This window comes from Peromyscus maniculatus, chromosome 11 (assembly GCF_049852395.1).
Source record: "Peromyscus maniculatus bairdii isolate BWxNUB_F1_BW_parent chromosome 11, HU_Pman_BW_mat_3.1, whole genome shotgun sequence".
Taxonomy (NCBI): domain Eukaryota; kingdom Metazoa; phylum Chordata; class Mammalia; order Rodentia; family Cricetidae; genus Peromyscus; species Peromyscus maniculatus.
Window position 1 is genome coordinate 40054892 of NC_134862.1, and position 24109 is coordinate 40079000.

Consider the following 24109-nt stretch of genomic DNA (forward strand, 5'->3'; position numbering starts at 1 on the left):
CTCAAACATCAAGAATTAATTCCTTGTGCCGGCTCCTCTCCTGGGTTCTTTCTGCTAGCCCATGTTCTTGAGGGCGGTCTCTGCCGGTAGTATACTCACTTCTAATCTCAAGGACAATGAAGTCAGCATTAAGTGTCACGGGAGACATGGCTTGAATACATAGGATTTGCTACATTCTTACGTGTGCCAACGGATCCTCACGGTAATGTAAGAAAGGGGACAGTGGTTTGGGGGCCAAGGGCCATTTTTTTATAGTCAAACTTTGGCGTTAGAAATGTTAGAAGTAGCCCTTAGGGCAAGAGTCAAGATGGAGAAAAATAAACTAGAAGTAACACAGACAGGAGTAAAGCATGTGGGAGTGGTAAAGAAAAATAACTCAGAGACGCTAGACCAAAGAGAGAGGTCTGGGGAGACAGTCATAGGAGAGAAGCATTGATTAAAGGTGAGCAGGTACCATTAGTCAACTGAATTTAATTTAAAAAAATGAAGCAACCACAGTAAGATAGGAAAAAGCGGAGCTCCTGAGAGTGAGGCTTAATTCAGAGTCAAGACCTCCCTGCGTTGGTGAGTAACTGAAGTCGATCCTTGACTGTGCCCATCATCCCTCAGTCATTTTCCTCTGTGATCAGAGCCACACTGGAGACCAGGGCACCCTCGCTCATCGGTGTACCGAGCAAGGCTGCACACCTGAAGAGAACCAGCTCACCAGCAAATGATTCACCTTCCATCAACTGTGGAGAGCTACACTTCAGAGGACTCAGTATTCTTGAAGGGGCTGGCCACTGGGAGTTGGGCCAGGCTCCAGCAAGTCTACAGGCAACACAAATTGGACTTGGTGTTCGGTTTGGGGGGAGGGGGGGGAGAGACTGCAGGGGTGGGAGGGTGGACCTGGGAAGAATGGGAAGTGAGTGTGATCGGAATCCCATTGCATGAAATTCCCAAATAATTAACCAAAATATTATGTTGGGGGATAAAAAAGAATTTGCTTTCCACTTTTTGTTTTGGCGATGTCAAAACAACAACAACAACAAAAAGTTAATGTAGAAGTCAAAATTAGATTCTCACACTTGGGGTTACAGGAAGAGGTCGTAACACTGGATTGCTCAGGTACAAGGGATTTTCCTGGGGAATGTGGCTATCAGCAGCTGCTGATGGAGAGGCACTGAGAGCCAAGAAAACAAGGGTGTTCACCACAAAGAGGAAAAAGAAAACGTTCTGTTGCTTAGTGCAGCACAAACAGGAAGCGGGTCTTTTGCAAACACTACTGCATTAGGATACATTCCTGATGGGCACTTTTCTGTGAACCTAAAGGCAACATCTCCTGGTAAAAATACTAGCTTCCGACTGGGCAATCGCCTACCCAGGCTTTAGGCCAGGTTGCCTGAGCCAACAAACTGTGTATCCCAGCTCTTGCTTCAGCCTCATCTTTGGTGTCATTACAAGACCTTTTACCATGAGTGGGAACAGAATCATGGTCGTGAGTAGAAATGATTCAAATGTTTAAATAGGCCTAAGAAGAAAATGGAAATAGTGGGTTTAGCAGGGTGGACCCGTGTGATGGGTGTGGGCTCCTTGACAGCAGGTTTCCTATGAGTTTTTTCACATCAACTGATTCCACCCATTGGCTACCAGAGTGTCAGTCCACAAAGGAGTGACTTTTCAACTTTCCTCCTCCTAGTAACACACACACACACACACACACACACACACACACACGGACTTAGCATTAATTTTTTGACATTAGGGTTTTTAGAAGCCACTTGAGGAAGTTGGAAATTAAGTATCAAAAGAATGAAAGATGGAATAAAGTCTACATTTTAACATGACTAGGATTTAGTGAGACACAGTGACCTTAGCATACATTAGGACAAAAAAATCTGTATCTAACACACAAACAAATAAACTTCATGCATTTTACTTCTCTCCATTTTTAAAGGGAGCCATGTTTCTAACGGACCTAAATTTGACTGGATATATTCATTTATGATATTATTTCTACGTTGTGTTTTCTCTTTCAGAAGTTGAGATTCTCAAGTGTAAGAATGGTTTATCACACAACCTTATTCCTTAAATGATAAAAACATCTTACCTTAAAACCTTCAGGGTAATTTCTCAGCTGATAACCTACTCTAAAAAGAGGCAGGTAGGCAACACTGGATCTTAGAGAAAGAACATGTTTGCAGTAAAAGACCTATATTAAATGCCTTCCAACGACACTTATTTTAGGAAATGGAATCAACCATGGAGACTCTGAGGGATACTGCCTTCCATAAAACCGGGAGATCTCCTGCTTCTCTGATTATTAGAAGGAATGATTGGACAGCAAATGACCAAGTATAATGTAAACCAAAGTCAGTCCTTAATTCTCAATTAAAGTATTCTAGAGTTAAAGACATTACTGCTAAGAGCCAGCTTTAAGAGTCCTCCCATAGCTGATAAATTAAGAAGTTTGTCATTAGTAGAGACACAGTGAAAAGTTGGGGCACCACAAATATAGACTGTGGATAGTTCTTAAATGAGAAATAATAGAGTTCACTGCTCCTTTGGCCCCACGGTGTGAGGACTTGGGATTTTTCAAACAGGAAACATACCTATGCACTCGGGAAATTCATCACTCCACGCGACGGTTTTTCCGGAAAGAGAGCAGAAGCTAGAGGTTGAGCCAACCAGCCTGTACCTAAAGGACAAGGGAAGGCTACTGCATTCAGATACTTAAGTCTTGGCTTTTTAATTCTCCAAAACATCATCTTAAAACACTGACTCTACCAGAAGATGGAGACAAAAATGACAGTTGATAAACAGATCTATTGAAATTTAAAAGAAAATCATTTAGTTCACAGAAATTATACTGAAATGGCAAGACTTTCAGACACGCAAAATGCTTCATTCGCTGACTGTATAGAAAAATACATAAATGAAGAAAACGTTTTAAAATCATGTTTGATGAAATCTCTTATTCTAGGTTCTAAAAGAACAGGCTTCATGAACAACAGAGTGCATTTATATTTAAAGGGTTCACAGTGTAGCATGGCTAAGAGTTTACACTAATGTGAACTCTTGACCCAACTCAATCTCTGTTTAATAAAGGTGGCGGCAAAGTGCTACTATTTATTTCTCTGTTTTAAAGTTTGAAATGCATTTGGTTTCATTTAGTTTTTATGAAAACTTTCTGTGAACTTTATGCATGCCTATAAGATGTTCTGATCAAATCCACCCCCACTTCCTCTTTTCCAGCTCCTCCTCTAACCCTCTCCCTCCCCTCCCCCCCCTTCTTTCCCAGTTCCATTTGCTCTTGTTGGAAACCCACTAAACCCACTCAGTACTGCCTAGTTCTCCGTTATAAAGTGGGGATGGAGGGCGGTGACCTAACTTGGAAGTAGAAAGAAAACGAACAGAAGTTTCCCACTGTCTGAGAGGCTGATGGCACTTAATTACAGAATTTCCTTGTTCTACCTGAAAAACTAAAAATGCCCTAGGACCTTCTATTAGAACACTTTCACACTAGGCATATTTTAGCCCATGACCTAACAGTTTGTCTGCACACAGAAAAACTCAGATGCAAATTATTTTTTAAATTAATTTAAATTTAAATGAATTGAAAGTTTAAAACTGGTTTGATTTTTAACACTTTAAGGGTTGTTACTTTGGTATTGTCAACATATTTCAATTGTTTCTTCACTAATCATATTTAGAATTACATACGTATTGGAACCTAATAATCTAGAGGTATTAGAAGTATAAAAATCTTCCTTTCCTGGCCCACATTACTAAATTTAACTACAATAAGCTCACGACAAAGATTCTTTGGAAAGAGGTATTATGTTTTTTTAACTTTTTTCAATAGCATATAGAAAATAGCTTTCATTCTGAGATTTACATACATGTGCATCACCTTCACGCCCACTCTCATTATGAGGGATTTTTTGGTACTAACCAGTGAACACAGGTCACAAATCTATCAGTATTCACTGAACTCCTAATTTGTTTTGTCATTAATTAAATATAGAGCTTTTAGTGTGATGAAACTTACCCTGTGTCGCATGAGAAGCGTATTTCTGAACCAAATGATATGTCGGTTACTATGGTGATATGACCATTTTTTATTTCTCCAGGATTAGGACATACTTTTTCTAAAAAATAAAAAAAAGGAATATCAATTTTTTTCATTCAATTTCCAGACACAATCAAAAAAATAAACAGAACACAATTCTAACTGTACTGCATATGTTAAAAGGTGGTAATGGTAATCATATGTGCATTTAATGTGAGCGCGCGCACACACACACACACGCTCACGCACACATACATACACTATGTTGAAAATGCATGGGGAAGAGGAGGTTTTTAAGGGAGAGGAAATGAGAAAAATTAATGGGCCACATTAACAAGACAGCAAAAAGCGAAGATGACCTGGGGTCAGGGGTCAGCAAGGAGGCGATGAGTAGAGCACTCCCCTGAGTGAATAAGAGCAAAGCAAAATGGCAATCTTACCAAAAGCAATCTACAGATTCAATGCAATCCCCATCAAAATCCCAACACAATTCTTCACAGACTTGGAAAGAAAAATACTCAACTTTATATGTAAAAACAAAAGACCCAGGATAGCTAAAAGAATCCTATATGATAAAGCAACCCTTGGAGGCATCACCATCCCTGACCTCAAACTCTACTATAGAGCTATAGTAATAAAAACACCTTGGTACTGGTGTAAAAACCGACATACAGACCAATGGAATCGAATTGAAGACCCTGACATTAATCCATGCACATATGAACACCTGGTTTTTGACAAAGGAGCCAAAACTATACAATGGAAAAAAGAAAGTATCTTCAACAAATGGTGCTGGCATAACTGGATGTCAATATGTAAAAGATTACAAATAGATCCATATCTGTCACCATGCACAAAACTCAAGTCCAAGTGGATCAAAGATCTAAACATAAATCCAGTTACTTAATAGAAAAGAAACTTAATAGAAAAGAAAATAGGAAGCACTCTTGAACGCATTGGCACCATTTATTTAGGAGACCATTTCCTAAATAAAACACCAACAGCACAGACCCTGAGCACAACAATTAATAAATGGGACCTCTCGAAACTGAAAACCTTTTGCAGGGCAAAAGACACAGTCAATAAGACAAAAAGACAGCCAACAGAATGGGAAAAGATCTTCACCAACCCCACATCTGACAGAGGATTGATCTCCACAATATATAAAGAACTCAAGAAACTAGACATCAAATACTGAACAGTCCAATTAAAAAATGGGCTAAAGAGCTAAACAGAGAATTCACAAAACAAGAACTACAAATGGCTGAAAGACATTTAAAGAAATGCTCAACATCCTTAGTCATCAGAGAAATACAAATCAAAAGGACTCTGAGATACCACCTTAAACCTGTTAGAATGGCTACGATCAAAAACACCAATGACAACCAATGTTGGAGAGGATGTGGAGCAAAGGGAACACTCCTCCACTGTTGGTGGGAATGTAAACTTGTACAACCACTGTGGAAATCAGTATGGCGGTTTCTCAGAAAATTAGGAATCGAACTACCTCAAGACCCAGCCATCCCACTCTTGGGCATATACCCAAGGAATGCTGATTCATACCATAAAGATACATGCTCAGCTATGTTCATAGCAGCATTATTTGTAATAGCCAGAACCTGGAAACAACCTAGATGCCCATCAACGGAAGAATGGATGAAAAAAATGTGGTACATATACACACAATGGAGTACTACTCAGCAGAGAAAAACAATGAGAGCATGAAATTTGCAGGCAAATGGATGGAACTAGAAAAAATCATCCTGAGTGAGGTAACCCAAACCCAGAAAGACAGTCATGGTATGTATTCACTCATAGGTGGATTCTAGATATAAAATAAAGAACAATCAGACCATAACCCATAGAACCATAGAGGCTATATATATAGCATGGAGGTTCCTAGGACTGTGGCTTATAATAAATTTCAGTTTTACTCAATTATTGAAAAAAAAAATAGCCAAATGAATGGAAACACATGAACTATGAACCAACGGCTGAGGGGTCCACAGCTGGATCAGGCCCTCTGAATAGGTGAGACAGTTGATTGGCTTGATCAGTTTGGGAGGCATCTAGGCAGTGGGACCAAGTCCTGTGCTCATTGCATGAGTTGGCTGTTTGAAACCTGGAGCTTATGCAGGGACACTTGGCTCAGTCTAGGAGGAGGGGACTGGACCTACCTGGACTGAGTCTACCAGGTTGATTGCAGTCCTCGGGGGAGGACTTGTCCTGGAGGAGGTGGGAATGGGGGGTAGGCTGGGGGTAAGGGGACGGGGTAGGAGGGGGGAGAATAGGGGAACCCATGGCTGATATGTAGAACTGAATGGTATTGTAAAATAAAATATATATATATAAAAAAAAAAGAGCAAAGCAAAATGACATGATGTGTGAAATTGCCACATTGAAACACCTTGGTTTTATTTCAACTAAAGAAATAAAATGTAGCTTTGGAGGCCAGCCTGATCTACAAAGCGAGTTCCAGGACAGGACAGGCTCCAAAGCTACACAAAGAAACCCTGTCTCGAAAAACCAAAAAAAAAAAAAAAGAGAGAGAGAGAGAAATAAAATGTAAATGGGGGAGAGAAGTAGAGAAAAAGCTGGGCTGGTCACATGTTTTCCACGTAAGGGCGAGGACCTGACTTTGATCCCCAGGACACATATAAAAAGCTGGGCATGGTATTGTCATTCCAGAAGTAGGCAGGCAGAGACATGCAAAGCCCTTGGGGTCACTGGCTAGCCAGTCTAGCCTCCTTGAGAAGCCCCAGGCCAGTGGAACATCCTGTCTAATTATAAGGTGAACAGAACCTGAAGAATGGCACCCAAGGTTGTTCTTTGGCCTCCACATGCACAGGTTTGGGTCACCAGAACCCATGTGAACAGCTGGACACAGTGGCACACACCTATATTTCCAGCAATGGCAATATGGGAAACAGAACCCTGGAAGTTGGAGTGAGGACGCAGAGTGGGGGGTGTAGGAAGAAGACAGTATGGTCTATGAAGTGAAGTTCCATGCCAAAGGCACCTAAGGACACCCAAGGCTATCCTCTGATCCCCTACACACACATACACCATGTACATGTACACTCATACCTACTCATTAGCACATAAATGCATGAATCAAAAACATATTCACTATGAAATAATGTGTACCTTGAATTTACATGATTTTTACTTGTTAATTATATCTTATGAAAGTGAGAAAACATTAAATATGAGGCACATATACACAAATTCATTCTCTAAGCCACTGATATTTCTAACCCTTACATTTTTTAAAAAATTTTACATTAATGTTTTGTTGTGTCAAAAAAGCAACATACTTAGAGTATGTCATCAGTTTAAGTAACCTTAAATTAAGTAAACACGAAACCTGTAAGTATTCCTATTATGTAAACATTTGTCTAATTAAAAAATAACACTCGCCTGCGTCGTGGTGGTGCACACCTTTAACCCTAGCACTTAGGAGGCAGAGGCAAGTGCATCTCTGAGTGCAAGGCCAGCCTGGTCTACAGAGTGAGTTCCAGAAAAGGTGCAAAGCTACACAGAGAAACCCTGCCTCAAAAAAAAAAAAGAAACAAACAAACAAACAAACAAAACACTCAAGAGTCTTTGAAGAATCATTCTTTTTATATATGTGTGTGTGTGTGTGTGTGTAAGTATATGTATACATAATAGATACATATGTACATATACACATAATAGATGTATATGTATATTTCCAGCACAAACATATATGTATGTATAATATATATACATATATTATACACATATACACGCATATATTTCTAGCACAAATGGAAAAGAGATTTCCACAAATACAGATGATTGGAATTACTTATTCAAATTATACTCACTTTTACAAATTTCTTCAACTTTGGACCATTCTAAATTCTCAAGGCAAGTTGATATGCCTGATAGTAAAGGTTGTCTTTGAAATCCTGGCCGACATTCATATTCTACAGTGGTACCAATTGGGAAATAATTCAAGTTGTTATATTCCTTTTTGAGAGATGCAAAAGACACTCTTGTTGGAGCATCACAGCTTTCTAAAAGAATTAACAAAGAGACAGAAAAAGTAATAACAGATTATAAAATAAGTTGACCTCTGGTAATATCTGGTAGTTAAACCACCTCCTTTTCATTTAACTATTTACTTATTTTTTTGGTAGGGATCCTTCCATCTTTATACATTCATTTTTAAATAAGTATCACTGTGGTATTTGCAGTATATCAAGTGTATTCACCTGCATTTCTCAGTTACTAGGTGTCTGCTAAGTTTCCACATATAAATGTCAATAATAATAGGAATAATAATACCTTGTACTTACTAAATATTTGTAAATGTTTTACACACACTTACTCATTTAATCTTACAACAGCCCCTGGTAAGGAGAGTCAGATGAAGGAACTGTGTACATAAAGTATGCACCAAGTGTAAACAGCTGGAACAATACACTCCAGAGAGGCAAAGGATAGAGCATGAAACCGTAACTCAGTAGTCGAGTGGCCCACGCTTGAAGCCTGGCTCTTTGGTATAAGAAGTACTAGTCTTGTGCGTATTATTTACCTTCTGGTGGACGATTTCTTCAACTTTGAAACTGAGAAGAGTCCCCACTTACATATTCATGGGGCTGCTTGAAGGGTTAGATGAAGCAATACTGCAGGAGATTTACAAACTCTAAAACGTGTGGTGTGGGCTTATGGGTTTCCTGCCTTCAATGGGGGTTGAAAATACAAATGTAAAGCCCATTTCACTTGTGGTTTCAAAAGTTAGCTTTGAATGATTCTGGATTCACTGTAGTTTCCCCCGACTCAGGTCACTCAAAGGCAGCAATCAAGTCTTAGCTGTACTTTCCTGTCGTCAGTCACACACCAAATGTCTGATCCATGATGGGCCACATATACAAACGTGGTTCCTGCAGGTATGTAATGGAGCGGAACTATTCCTGTTGCCTAGCAACACTGCGGCCATACTAATGCAATTTCTTACTAACTTGCTTGTACTGGTGCTGGAGATAGCAACCTCGGTCCATGAAAATCCTGAGGGTATAGCACAGAAAATCACAGAGAGTAGATAATGTTTGGCAATAAGTGTGTAGGTGGCCAGGCCATGTGTTTATCATATTCTACTTTCTATTTTTATTGTTATTTTAGAGTGTAAAAATTTAAGAAAAGAAAAAAAAAAAGGCAAGGTCTCCCAGCTTATAATTCCAGATACTTGAGAAGCTGAGGCAGGTGGATTTTCTAAGTCCATGAGTTGAAGCTAGCCTGAGCAATATACAGGCAAACAAAAAGTAAACTAACGCTAGTTTATTATTTTTTAAAGAAAATTAGCATAGCCTCGGTGTGCAGTGTCTATAAAGCCCGTGCAGCAGACAGGAACGCCTTAAGCCTGAGGGCCACTCCCTCTCTCCCTGACTAATGCACTGTAACTGCCAACAGTATTTAGCAGAGTAACATGCTGTGCAGCAGGTTTATAGTAAGAGAACCGGCAATAGGTTACACTAGAGAACCCAGGTGGGCAGACACACTCTCGAGCTCAGAATCTCTGTATTGTGTTCAGATATGCCAGAATCAACCTAAAAACTGTATCTTAAAGCCAACATAGGGCTATATGAACAACAGATTCTTTTTTAAGTAAAATCTTAAAATGTCTCCCAAGAGTTGCATTTGTCACTTAACAAAGTGAAGTTGAAGAAGGCAGATCACCTGGGTGTGTGTCTCAAGGTACTTGCCAAATATATTCACATATAATTTACTCCCTAAACAGGACCTATCATTTATTTTCTCTATTAGCCTGAACAACAGAAAGGAAAACTCTTAATGAAGAAGCAGGGCCTGCTATAGGAAGTACCGCCTTCAATTAGCTGGAGTGTGAACTGCCAACATGTATACTCTGGGGTTTAATAATGCTAGAAAACTATCAATTACCAGTCACTCCAAAGAGGTGTAAAAATAACCACAAGATACACAGTCCCCTAACACTTCTATAAAGAAATGAAGAACTTACTATTACAGAATGTTTCGATGGTAGACCATTGACCATTTTCAAGACACAACACTGTGTGTTCCTTGTCTGGAATTTTCTTAAAGCCTTTATTACATGAATATACCACATTGCTGTACTCGGGAAAACTGGTTTTCCCATCCACCTCTGGCGTGGCGTTAGGCATTTCTGGAGGTGGGCCGCAGTCGCCTAGGAAGAGAAGAGCAGATGTAAAGCAGAAGACACCTTCCGGCAGCTGGGTGACTTTCTTTCCCCAGACCTGGACTAAGGAGAACAGCAATGGCTCTTTACTTCCTCCCTTCCCAACAGGAACTTGCAAACGCCTAGGCTCTTATCGACACAACACAAAATTAACGTTGTGTGGAAGCGCTCCCTCCCCCTAAGGAGACGTTTAGAAGAGGTTCAGAAGGTACTCGATATCCACGCCGACACCACGGCTGGGCGCAAGTTCCGACACCCAAGTGAGTGGCGCAGGGCGCTGCTGGCAACTGGACTCTCAGGGGCGCAGGTGGACAGCCCTCTGGCCTCCTCCGCCTTAGAATAAAAGAACCAGGAGCAGGGCTGGAGATTCGCCCTCGACCCTCCCTCTTGCTTTTCCCTCGGTCTCCGGTCGCGGGATCCATCACAGCCCAGACAGCCCAGCACTCCACACCCATCCGTCCCGTGGCCTCCGGCACCTGGCCGCGGGAGGAGGCCCCCCGGGTTTGGGTAACAATGCCTGATGAGCATGCGCGCGCCTGGCCGGCCGCCGCTCAGTCCTCGCAGCAGCTCCAGCCACTCACCCTGCACGCTCGGGGACAGCAGCAGCAGCGACGACGACAGCAGCAGCAGCAGCGGCAGCGGCGGCACCCGCGGCGGCGGCGGCGGTGACCGGGTCCCCGGCGCGCGTGCGCGGCCCATGGCCCCAGGTAGAAGAGAGAGCGCGTCCGGCTGCCGCTGGAGCGGTTTCGCGCCCCGGTTAATTGAGCGGCTGCGGCGGGGATGGGCGGGGCGAGGCGGGACGGGGCGGGGCTCTCGTCATTTTGGGTGGGGCGGCCCGCATGCACAGGGCGTTCCCTCCGTGGCGTGGGCAGGCCAGCATATGTCACCCTGGGGACCCAGCGGCCGGGGTGGGCCCGCTGTTGAGTTACGTCTGCGGGGGGAACTAAATGTATGCCTTCTAAAGAAGGGCGCTTCGCCCCTGAGTCAGCACTCAGGAATATCAAAAAGCCACCCAGACTCCCAAACTCCCCCCAACTCCCGCCTGCTGAGTGCTGGCAGAGTGAAGGATAGGCGCGGTGGAATTCCTGGGCCAGTGGGAGCTGAGAAACAGGGCACACCCCAGGACCTTTGTGGCTTCAGCTGGAAGATGACAAATGGAGGGTGGGAACCGGTGACCCAGTATGTTGTCTTCTAGGTCTCTCCATGGTGTCAGTACGGAAAATAGGAGGTGATCCAAGAAAACGAGCGTAGGCTAATAGGGAGCTGGAGGCCAGCCTGCCAGCGCCCTGTAACAAACAACACACCGAGGTCTAGAGAGCTTGACTGATCGTTTTTTTTTTGTTTGTTTGTTTTTTTAGATCTTGTCTGGGTAAGGAGTTGCTTTCTTAGTCCTGGTTCTGGTTATGTACCAAGGACCCTCCTTGAATTCTACTTTAGGATTTAATCCTCCTATAAAATGATGTTTAGAAGTAAGTAGTAGACCCTAAGACAAAGGTTTGTTTCGTACTGTGAAGAATAGCCAATGATACACAAAGCGATCCACACATTGGGATCACATGGGAGCATTGGGGGGAAAAAATCCAGAGAGTGAAGCTGTGCCCAGGACAAGCTGCACATCTTTGAGGACAGCACTGGGAATTAGGATTATTTAAGGTGTATCACTATGCAACCCGGTTTGTGAAGCCCCAGATCCATGTGGTACCATCGGAGCAGCCACATACCTCAGAGAGAGAGAGAGAGATTTTGCAGGTCCTCATGTAAAGAGCCCCAAAGTGTTTCCCTGTAATTGTGTATCTGGGTCTGGTTAGCAGAGTCTTAGGCTGGATTATCTATTCCCATAGCTGCTCGACCTGCCTGATGAAATCCTTCACCTGAAATTCTGTCTTCGATGGTGGACCAGCTGTGAGAGCGTTTGTTACACCCTACGCCGATAATCTTTCCTAAAGTTTACTCGTGGTTCCTTACAGGTTAGTGTGAGCTTTTGAAGAGGAATCTTGTTTTCAGCAAATGTTTCCTATGATTCATGCTTAGTTAGTTAGCTAAACACTGTGTTGCCCAATGCAGGAATTATAGGAAAGGGTCCCCTATAGGCACTCATTGACATCTAACAGTATTTAAAACGTTCTGGAGTTTACGTCATACTCTAGTGACTCATGCCTGTAAACTTGGAAGGTTGGGCAAGAGGTTTGGGGCTCAAGGTTAGCCTGGGCTTCAAAGTCCCAACTTAACGTGGCCTGTATAATGGAACCATTTCTCAAAAACAAAAAATCCTAGAGTTTAAAAGTCCCACAAAGGTAGAGTGTTTTAAAATCAAGTGTGTTTCTCATACTCAATGTTAAAAACTGTACTATTCCTTACATGACAAGTATGTAAGGGCCCAGCAGAGGCTGAAAAGTGGTGTATCTATCAGTCAGACCTTCTTTTAGTCCATGAGAGCCTTCTGTGACTTCATTCGACACATTTCTCTGCCATGCCATAGTTAGCTTGAGTCAAAAACGGATAGGGAGCTGTGAGAAAAACTTTGGAAGAGTTCTCTAAATGTGTGTTAAATGAGCACTGTAGCTTGATATCTAGAACAATGGGCTCAGCAGAGGGTCCAAAACTATCTTCACCACCCAGCTTAGCAACACCAAATACTCTTGAGCAAGCACTTGCTAAAGTACTTTATCTAGGTAATAAGTTCTTTCCAAAGAAACAAGTAGAAGGAATAATGGGTGGACCCTTAAGTAATGCTTGTCACCACCCAAAATAATTACAACATTCTGGAGGGAAAGAATTAAAAATATCACATGATTTACTTACTTAATTTTTAAAAAAAGACATGCATAAAAATGTAAGCATTACTACGAAAAGAACAAAACCTTCAAATGTGTAACTTAGAGTATTTTATTTTAACTGCTGGCCCAGATTTGCTGGATTCCAGGTGCTTTATACATGTACCATTTTACCAGCACAACTTCAGGAAGTGGGAAAGCTGTCAATATTTCTAAGATGAGAGAACAAAAAGGTTATTTCTACCAAAATCTGTACAGTTAAGAAGTGACCAGATTAGAATGCAAATCTAACTTGATTCTAAAACTTGTGTGTGTGTGTGTGTGTGTGTGTGTGTGTGCATGCACATTTGTGTTAGTGTGTGCATATGTCCCCGTGGGGGGTGGGGGACAGAGGACAGCCTCAGGTGTCATCCTGGGGTACACTTGTGTACCTCTTTTGAAGCAGGGGCTCTCACTAGAACCTGGGGCTTATTGACTGGGGTAGACTGGCTGGCCAGTGAGCCCCAGGGACACACCTGTCTCTGCCTCCCTGGTGCTGGGATCACAGATGTACACTAGCACAGCTGGCATGTTTACATGGGTCCTGGAGATCGAACTCGGGTCCTCCTGCTTGTACAGCAAGCATTCTGCCAGCTAAGCTATCACCCCAGCCCATTCCCTGGAATGAACAACCATCAAAGATTGGGTCTGCAGAGAGCACAGTGACTTTGGGATTCGAAGAGAAGTTTTGGAACCTAGGGCTTTGTGTGAACACAATTTCCTTGTCTTTATTCTGCACTTTGAAAGGTAGCCACGCGTCTTCCAGCATCTCATCCCACATCGATTTCAAAATGTCTGGGAATGATGTATAATCCCTATAGAGATCTCCATTTCCCAAATGACACATTTATGTAATGAGGTCAGGAAACATAAAGATACGTAAAAAATAAGTCTATGATCTTGTAGGGATGAGAACCTGGCTCTTGCCCAGGTAGAAAAGACCAACTCGGAAGCGTTAATATTTCCTTCCAAGAATCCATAATGTGTTCCTGTGATAAATGCCCTGAGTATGCAACAGCAAAATAAGTGGTCTGGAGTTCAGGAAGGCACGCGGATAGAGCAGAGGAAAGACCCACTGATCCTACCAAACCGGACTGGTGAGTGTCAGTGTGATGGGCAAAGGATAAGAAAGAAGGAAGAATGGCTGAGCAAGTGGTCAAGAAAGGGCCAGGTGCCGCTAGGATTGAGAAACAGGCTAGAAAGAGATCCGAGGCGCCGGTGTGTCATCAGCAGACTGCTGAGTTTTCACAGGGAAGCACCAGCTAATTTGGAAGTTGTGTGCCGAGTCTGGGAATGGAGTGACTCCAGAGGCACACCAGGACGTTAACACTGGGGAACGCAAGTGCCTTAATTTCAGTTTTTAAAAGAATGACTCTATATTAGGGAAGTAGACCTGTGACTCTTAAAAAAGAAAGCCTCACACAATTATTTTAAACCCTTGGGTTTCCTTCCTTGCTCAGACCAAAGACATTTTGAAGGAGGAGTCCACAGAATTTAACAACTGAACAGAAGCTGAACAATCTTAAAGGTGATTCAGTAATGTGAGCATGTGTAAGGTAAAGGGATAGCTTTAAAAGGACTGTTATCCCAAAACCTGGAGACAGTTGAGGGAAGAAATAACTAATTTGGCTTTCTGCTGGTTAAGTATAAAATGTGTTAGCCGCATGTCTAAGTGAAAATGCACAGCTCGTGAACCGGGAGAGATACCGTCTTAAGGGGGTGGGTAACCAAGGAGAGAGCAAACAGAAACTCAGAGGGAGGCCTCAAAGCCATGCCTTAGAATCAACAGTACCAGGAACAGGCGTAAAAGTGGAAGAGGATATTACAATTTCCTGAAAGACAGGGCTACCAAACCATCAGCCAGATACTGTCCTCCTTCTTGTAGGTGAGGGAGGCCACTGGGATTCAGGGAAGTTAAGAAACTTAAACCACATAAACAGCTTAGAGTCTGAAGGTCTCAGGCCGCTCTACCTCTCCTCTCCCTTCCAGGAAGTCTCCCAGCTCACAAGGTCACAAGAGAGTACGTTTTTTTGGTCTACAGGGTCTTTAAGTTCCTCCCTCCAAGGAACCTTCTATATGCATTCCCAGCAGCCTACAGTATTTCCTCGTGTGTATCTTAAAATGGCCAACAACAACCACAAGCCTTTGAGCTGAGTTTTCTTTTCTCTTTTCTTTTTTTTTTTGTCACACAACTGCAAATCTAGGCTTCTCTGCACTGTAAATTAAGTGAGGCATGTTTTCTAAAAATTAATGAAAACAGATGAGCACAGCCTACTTCTTGTTTCTGAAGAATGGATGGGGGTGGGTGGAGAGGAGGTGGGGGAGGGAACAGGATGAGAGGGAGGAGGTCAAACTGGTATGTAAAATAAAATAAAAAATAATAATTATAAAAAAAAAAAAGAAAGAAAGCAAACCAGGATGCATGCTTGGCATGGCTAGTGTTTTTCAAAAAAAAAAAAAAAAATCTCCAAAGACAAAAATGTTCATACATATTCTGATCATGGATTCCCCTTCCAACTCCTCCCCATCCTCCCTGCCCACCCAACTCCACACCCTTTCTCTTTTTAGAAAACAAACAGGCAAATGAAAACAACAGCAATAACCAAAATAAAAAAGGAAAAGCACAAGACACAGACACACACACATACACAAAACCACAAAGTTGGAAACCATAATATACAAGCAAAAGAGGATAAGACAAAAAAAGAAAACAAAAAGAAAAAAAAAAGCCCAAACAAAAGCAATATGAGACAAAAGGTCTGCAAAAATACCATAGAGTTCATTTTGTGTTGGAAATCTACTGCTGGGCATGAGGCCTACTCTTAATTGTGATTAATATATCCAGTGAGACTCTTAGGTGAAAGCTAATTTTTCCTTTGCAAGTGGATGCCAATTGCAGATAGCATCTAGCACACCCTATTTCTTATAGAGGAGTTTTTATTTTTGTAATTACTTTTTACATTTCCATACAGTATACTGGGGTCATACTCTTTCCATTTCCCCAACTCCTCTCAGACCGCCCCCACCACAACCCAGGCTCTCATTTCATAGTCTTTCTCTTTTCTAAAAAAGAATGAAATCAAAACAAAACAAACATTGGTGTGTGTGTGTGTGTGTGTGTGTGTGTGTGTGTGTGTGTGTATGCACAAGGTCAAAGAACCCATTCATAGGGGTTCCATATCAGACATCCTGCACATCAGATATTTACATTATGATTCATAACAATAGCAAGATTACAGTTATGAAGTTGCAATGAAAAATAATTTTATGATGGGGGGCGGGGATCACCACAACATGAGGAACTGTATTTAAGGGGTCACGGTATTGGGAAGGTTGAGAACCCCTGATTTAGCAGAATATTTGTAGTAGGTTTCCCCTCTGGCCCATGACCTGTCTAGCCCCCGGTTCTTGGCCTCATTCTCCCATAACATTTGCACCACCAGGCAGGTTGCTGTTGCCGCTCAGAGGGGGTTCAGAGTTGGATGGGATCGATGACTGGTTTTCTTCTGCAGTAGCGCATGTAATGCCTTTCAACACTATGAATGCTGGTCAGTAGGTGATGCTCAAGGTCTCTGTGAATGTGGCGTCCTCAGGAGTAGGGTCCTACTCTCAGGTTGTGGAGGGCAACCCAATAGCGTCAGCAATGGCCTATGGTATTTGGAGGACTCGATGGGACTACTCTGCCCAACAACTCAAAGGATGCATCCCATTCCTGCAGTGCAGGTTGTATTTGGTAGCATATGATATCTGGTTGAGGCATCGTCTCCTCCATTATATGGTAACGTCATTTAAATTCCATTCATATATGTATATATTTTAGGGGACTTCTACAGTAGTAGGTCTCCCTCTGGCTTTTCAAAAGGCCTTTAGTGTTAGTTGTTCCTCCCCATACTCCCTCCTTTCCTTACCCTTGCACGCACGCACGCGCGCGCGCGCGCGCACACACACACACACACACACACACACACACACACATGTCCCATTTCATCCTCCTAATTTTCCGTCTATCCCTTTCTAACACTCTACTTTTCCCTTTCTTGGAAAACCCCTTCTTCCTTCCTGGTCCCTTATTAGCAACCTAACCCCTGTTGACATTCTGAATGAAACACACTTCACTAAAGCTAACTAACAACCACATTTAAGAGAAACGCAGTGTTTGTCTTTCTGGGTCTGGGTTACCTTGCTCAGGGTGATTGTTTCTAGCTCCATCCATTTTCCTGCAAATTTCATAATTCTGTTTTACTGAACAGCTGAATAATATGTCCTTGTTTAAATAATATGCCATTTCATTATCCATTCATCGGCTAATAGACATCTAGGCTGTTTTCAATTAGGAGTTTTATTTACCAAGAATTCACTAATTGAGGTATCAGTGTGCTACAGCAGTCAGGGCTTATTTGTTCATTTCTTACTAGGTTCAGGTGCAGCACTAATTGCTTAGTGCAGCCAATAAAATGTAGTGTGCCCGCCCCCCCCCCCCCCTCCCCCCCGGCAGAACCGCTTCAGCCTGCTCCTGGTGTGCAGGAGGGAAGTCTCCAGCCAAGTGGGAGTGTAAGGTTGACCTCATGAGCAAATGTTTCTTTGACAGGGCCTGGTTTTATGAGACTCCAGTGAATTGTTGCTGCCCAAGCAGAGAAAGAGAAAGGGCAAGAAAATTCAAGCCTGTGGGGGGAGGGAAGGAATGAGCATGTGGGTGTGGGTGTGAGGGGGAGAGAGAAAGACTGCGTGTGTGTGTGTGTGTGTGTGTGTGTGTGTGTGTGTGTGTCTGTGTGTCTGTGTGTGTGTGCTCACACACACAGACACACACACACACACACACATGATAAGAGGCAGTGTAGCACAGGGGCAGAGTGGGCAGTTCTGAGATTCAGACGCACACAGTCCCTATCACTGACACTGCTGTTCCTTTGCCTTCTGTGTGGCCCACTGTCAGCCACTCCGTAAAACAACCTCGGGGTATCAAATAGGCCTGTATGATTGTAGAGACCCACAGAGACCTAGCGAGACCTTACTCAGGGTCCGAGAATCTGAGCTTGCTTTACCCAGCAGGGCTGCATAAGGGAGTGATTTGCCCACGGGTGTGGTTTCCAGGTGTTTGCAAGGGTCTTCTGCACTTGGCTGTGTGGTGTGCTTTGATGGCAAGGGGGAGGTCTTTTGCCCTGCGCCCTTGGCATTGTTATAAAAAGCCCTTTTGAAGAGACAGAAGCGGCCGGTGGATTTTGATTCAGGTCCTCCCAAAGCTATCCTGTGTTTCTGTCTGTCTCATCTCTGCTATCTATCAACGAGTTTCTTATTCCTTTCTCCTCCTCATAGGAACCCTTTAAAAGGTGGGAGCTGGCTTCCCCACACATGATCATTATACTGACCTCATAATGTTGAGGGTTAAAAGAAATGAGTCAAACATCTGGTAGTTTAACTTACATTAATACTCACTCATTGACAGTAAGTAATGACAATGTCTGACCTGAACAAACATTTCAGAGACTCAAGGGGACCTGCCCAGGGTCACATGATCTGTCAAGACCTAGACTAAATAAACCTGTGAAAAATGTCAGATTCTCAAAAGGGGTGCAAAGGCCACTGAAGTCACCCAGCTGTCCTCATTCATTCTCCACCCCAGCAGAATTTGTTCTCTGGCAAAGATGATTATTTAGGTCATTTGTGTAAATGTTCAAGATTGTTGAGCCGCTGGACTCTTTCTCGATGTTCCAGTCATCCCATCTGTAATGTATTTGCCTCACTTTATGGTCTTGCACCCCAAGAAGCAGATCTCCATTCCATCTCAAGTAGACTTACACGGGGTGGGAGAGAAGAGAGAAACCCTGGTAAGGGGCGTGCACCGTGCACCCTTCTAGTCTGAGACCTGGCCTTGCTTAGCCATCACAGCACGGCTATCTGTGTAAGCTGTTTTTACATACCCTGGCCATTCTGTCAGGAATAGCACAGCCCAAGCCACTTCCCCCCTTCCTAATTTAGCACCTCAGCTTGCTTGGGTAATGTTAACCCTCTATTGTAGTTTGCATGGCACTCCCGGGACTCAAGTTTCGTGTGTTAGGCTTGGTTCCCAGGGAGATGGTATCGGGAGATGCCTCGGAACCTTTCGGGCTTAGGCCAGGAGCTGTAGCTCTTCTGTAACTGCTACCTCATCTCCTCACTCCTTACCCTTCTCTTACATGACTGCTATAAAAGAAACAAGTGTGATCCTGCCCGGCTCCTGGTTAGAGATACAATCCTTTACATTTGTCCTGAGAATATATGAAATGTCTTGTTTTCCATCTGATTAATTACATCAAGTTTTGTTTTGGTAGTGGGTTGTTTTCTTTCTCTCTTCCTTCCTTCCTTCCTTCCTTCCTTCCTTCCTTCCTTCCTTTCTTCCTTTCTTCCTTCCTTCCTTCCTTTCTTCTTTTCTTCCTTCCTTCCTTCCTTCCTTCCTTCCTTTCTGTATCATCTATTTTCTGAGTTCCTTTTGGTTTGCATTTGTTAGCATGGGCCTTTGTTTTTCAAGTTGAAACCTTCCCCAGGAGTCTTACACTCCATGACTTGGCTTTCTATGAAAGAGAGAATATCCAGAAAGCTGGTGGAAGGCCCTGGCTATGTGGTTCAGACTGGCTTCCTGATGAGCCAAAGTGCAGGGCTATTAGGGCCGGAAACTTGACTGTGTACACAATCATCTAAATGCATTTTAACTAAGACTCACTTCTCCAGAACCAATTTCCAAAATCTTGTCTGAGTGAACATAGAAGTAAGTATATACCAACCGTTCTGGGTCCTAAGCGAAGAGGATCGAGGCCTTAGCATTCAATATCTGCCACTTCTGTTTCTTTTCTTTCACGCTCTATTTTCCAGTGTCAGGAGTTCCGATTCCTCCCTGCCCCCCCTCCCAATACTCCCCACCCCTTTCAGGATACTCACACACTGCATTTCACAAAAGTCCTTTGGGTCTGTGCACTCTGCATGGACTTTCAGTTGATCCCCATTCCAGTTTAATCCCTCATCTTCTTTGCAGAGGTGCTTGGGACTTTAAAATCCTGCACCGAGAATGGTTGGTTGCAGACTATAACATTTCCGCTTCCCATTCTGCCCTAACTCAATACTCCATTCAACTACTCGCTGGCATCTCCACTGCTGTATTTACCTTCCCATGTTTTCATGCCTTTAAAACATCCCTTTCCTGTCATGTTAGTGAGAGGCTTTTTGAAGAGCACAAATATGCATGAATATTCGTTTAACCATTTTAAACTAGAAGTGGATGTGTTTATTGCCCAATCATTTCATAGAAGACTCTGGATTGTCACCTTGAGTGCAGATTCCTTTATGAGCCAGTATTGATTTAGCGTCTGGCTAGAAACTTGGACTAAACTGGCTATGTCAATGAAAACTTTAAAAATGAAATCATATGTTGTGGGATATTTATTTTAAGATGTGTTACATTTGTTTGTGCTGTGGAATATTTGTTTTAATGATGCAAAGATGTGTTGAATTCTTTTATGTTGCATTTGTTTAACTCTGTAAAGCTGTGTTACTGTGCCTGTCTAAAACACCTGATTGGACTATTAAAGAGCTAAACGGCTGATAACAAGGCAGGAGAAAGGATAGGCAGGGCTGCCACGCAGAGAGAATAAATAGAAGGAGAAACCTAGGAGAGCAAGGAGCAAGAGCAGGATAAGGAGAGGAGGACATCGGGGGCCAGCCACCCAGCTACACAGCCAGCAATGGGGTAAGAAAGAAAGAAAAGATACACAGAATTAGAGAAAGGTAAAAGCCCCAGAGGCAAAAGATAGATGGGATAATTTAAGAAAAGCTGGCTAGAAATAAGCCAAGCTAAGGCCAGGCCTTCATAAGAAAGAATAAATCTCTAGGTGTGATTTATTTGGGAGCTGGGTGGCGGGCTCCCAAAAGAGGCAAAGAACAAAGAGTTTAAAAAAAAATAAAAAACAGTCATAACTTAAAAAAAAAACAAACAACTCCTGTCCTTATGATGGAAGTGCACAGAATGCAAGGTAAGTGATGACTCAGCTCTTCATTTTATAGGCCAGGGGAGAGGATTCTTACTCAGATCACCACCTTAAAGCTGTCAGAGCCTGTCTTCTGAGAGACAATTAACTTGGGAATGGTAAAGGAAAATACACAGGTGTTACCTATGTTTCTTAATGACCTGGAAAATGCTAACTCAAGGTCTAGGTCCTGGTGGGGATGGTAATGGTCCTGATAAAAATAATTGTTTTCATTAATTTAGTTATCATTGATCATATCTGTACTTTGTACCAGAAGAAGGACTGTATGACTAACTCTTCTCATGGGTAGAGTAGCAAGATATGTCGAATCAAGAAATCTTTCTTTTAGCCGGGCGGTGGTGGCGCACGCCTTTAATCTTCCGCACTCGGGAGGCAGAGCCAGGCAGATCTCTGTGAGTTCGAGGCCAGGCTGGGGTACAGAGTGAGTCCCAGGAAAGGCACAAAGCTACACAGAGAAACTCTGTCTCTAAAAACCAAAAAAAAAAAAAAAAAAAGAAAAAAGAAAAAAGAAAGAAAGAAAAGAAATCTATCTTTCCTCCTGTGGAAAGTATGGCCAATGGTCTGTGAGTACCCTCCCCACCCTACCCCCCATACCCTCGGCCCCCCACAATTAGGACGTCCACGTTGAGATTTGTCTTTCAAAAATACTCAGTTTAGTTCCACAAACATTCCTTTCAATACGACACTATTATAAAAGCTAAGGTAATCTTAGGTAAACAGACATCTCCCTGAGAAGGGAATGGTTTCAGGCAGACAATGCTACAGGGTTCCACCCACATTCACCACCCACCCACCAGGTCCTTCAGCTGTGGCAGGCGAGGAGGATGGCACTGTTGGAGGTCCCAGAAGGTCCTGGAGAGTGTCAGCCAGAGGCGAGCACAGACAGTGGGCATGTGTGAAGTAAGCAATATACCAAAAACTCAGGGTCGCTGAAGCCAGAGACACAAGGTGGCCAGTCTCAAAGTCCCCTTGTGGATGGGTATCATCTCGGAGGTGGCGTGAGGTGCCACACCTTGGGGAGTCTGGCCTTGCTCTCCTAGGGTCCCCTCCAAATGTCCAGTTGTTGTTTTATTCTATTGGGTCTGTAAGTTTTGTAACATTAGTGTTCACAACTATTAGGGCTGGTTCAATAACATATCAGTGCCACATTGGGGTTGGTTCATTAGCATATCAAAGCCTGCCTTGGGCTTGGCTCCTAGTGGATTTGCCTTGTGGCTAGTCTGAAAGCATTACATTCCTCCAAGTCACACAAATAGCTCTTCCCCTTACATTTCTAACACCTCTTTAAAGCAGTCCAGAAGGATCATCAAGGACCACTGTTGTGTGCTCAATCTGTGCACAGAGCACCAGTGTATCAACTTCTAGTTGGAGTCCTAGATGAGAAGACAGTTTTCACCATTTAAATATCCAGACTAGACCCTCGGTTTCCAAAAGGGACCCAAAACAAGAATGTTTCAGAGATGTGAATTTCCATGTCACGTGATTTAGTTAAGCACAGCATTTGTGACGGGCAGCGTGGAGGAGCCAGGTACCATCATTTGAGAGCTATCAAGTCACAGTACAGATTGCTTCTTAATTCTCGGTCCCAGAGAGAGCTGCAGAGAGGCATGGCCTGATGCAGGCTATAGGAGAAGACCTGTACATACAGGGATGTATTCTGACAGTGTGAAGTCATTCTCTAAACTCTAACACACACACACACACACCGCCCACTTCTACTCCAGGACACTTTTGAAGTAATTATTTCTCTCTCACCTACATCACCAGTTGTTTGATTTTATCCCAAAGGCTATTTCATGTAAACATAAGCTCATACTCTCTGATCCTTAGAAAAAATGCAAAGACCCTTTTTTTGGGGGGCTGTGTTTCTGGGCCAAGTTTTCCTGCTTTAAAAAAAAAAAAAAAAGAAAAAGAAACTCAGTGTATCACTATGAAGGCTAGGCTGGCCTTGAACTCACAATCTTCCTGCCTCAACTTCTCAGGTGCTGAGGTTGCAGGGATGTGTCGCCATGTCCTCGTTCCCCTGCATCTTGAAGTTATTCCAGGTCCCATCGTCCACAGCTGCTGTATTACTAATGACCTCATTTCTTGGGGCTGGCAGTCAATAGGACCCCACTGACCAGTTCGTTCCTTTACCTTAATGTACCCCCTTCTCATCAGCACCAGGTTTTCCTGGCTCGGTCTCCTAGTTCACTGTCTGTGCCTTCTCAGCCGGTTTTATTGCCTCCACTTTGCCTTTATTGCCTGCTCCACAGATTCCAAATGAAATGTCTGAGTTCTCTGTCCTTTGATCCCCTTATCCCAACATTTATTACTCGCTGGAAAAAAAAATTTCTTTATTGCTTCTTTGGGAATTTCATATCATGTGCCCTAATGCCACTCATTTCCCAGTTCATCTGTATCTACCCTCACCCTTACAGTACCCTCCCAAAAAAAGAAAATTTAAAAAAAAAAAAAAAAAAAAAAACGATTTTTCTCCTCCATCTTCCCTGCCTCTTCAACACCTCCTCATTCCTTACTGGCGTTGGGAGCCATGGTACGTCACACAGCACACACTTGTGTCCTATCAGCTTTACTCGCAGGGTTCATTGCAGTGGGTCATTGGTCTGGTTCAAGGCCACTAGTCCTTTCCATCATCAATGGACCCTCGCTGAAACTCCTTTCAGATACCTCTCAGAAATCCCAATATCCCGCAGCCACCCTGAGAACTGGCTCTCTGCACTTGAGAGAGATGACCCCATCCCTCACCATGGAGCATGAGAGAGCTGGCTGTGCCCCGTGCCTGAGGTAGGTGGCCCCAGCAGCCAGGTCTGACCAGCTCAACTTATCACGCAGGTCCACATCCAGGGCCTTGGGTTGGCCACCCTAGCATCTACCCATCTATGACCTGCTGGAGCTTGTAACGGGACTGGTCCTGCAGAATGATAACCTGTAGGCTCTCCAGTCTTACCCATTCTGACAGCTATGAATTTTCAAGTCATGTGTTTAGTCTGGATCACTTTCATCAGTACATAGGACTGGCTGC

The 24109-nt window shown here is 43.2% G+C and overlaps 1 protein-coding gene and 1 long non-coding RNA gene across 21 annotated transcripts in view; one reads left to right on the forward strand and one right to left on the reverse strand.

The window, feature by feature from the left end:
- The window catches only part of Cd55 (CD55 molecule (Cromer blood group)), a 31892-nt gene extending 20780 nt beyond the window's left edge, over positions 1-11112 (reverse strand). For 11 of the 19 annotated variants that reach the window (XM_076547308.1, XM_076547303.1, XM_076547305.1 and 8 more), the window contains exons 1-5: positions 10469-10827; positions 10059-10244; positions 7903-8094; positions 4031-4130; positions 2592-2677 (exon numbers count right to left, since the gene is read on the reverse strand). In XM_076547308.1, coding sequence (XP_076403423.1) covers positions 2592-2677; positions 4031-4130; positions 7903-8094; positions 10059-10244; positions 10469-10784 — 880 coding nt within the window. In that variant the 5' untranslated portion in view covers positions 10785-10827. The other 8 variants (XM_076547310.1, XM_076547315.1, XM_076547309.1 and 5 more) reach the window with 5 other exon arrangements.
- Positions 10849-24109, forward strand: part of LOC121821232 (uncharacterized) — a 57953-nt gene continuing 44692 nt past the window's right edge. The window contains exons 1-2 of one of the 2 annotated variants that reach the window (XR_006061926.2): positions 10849-10963; positions 12098-12223. This is a non-coding gene — a long non-coding RNA (uncharacterized LOC121821232). Of the gene's footprint in view, positions 10964-12097; positions 12224-24109 lie in introns of those variants that run through there. The other variant, XR_013043227.1, reaches the window with a different exon arrangement.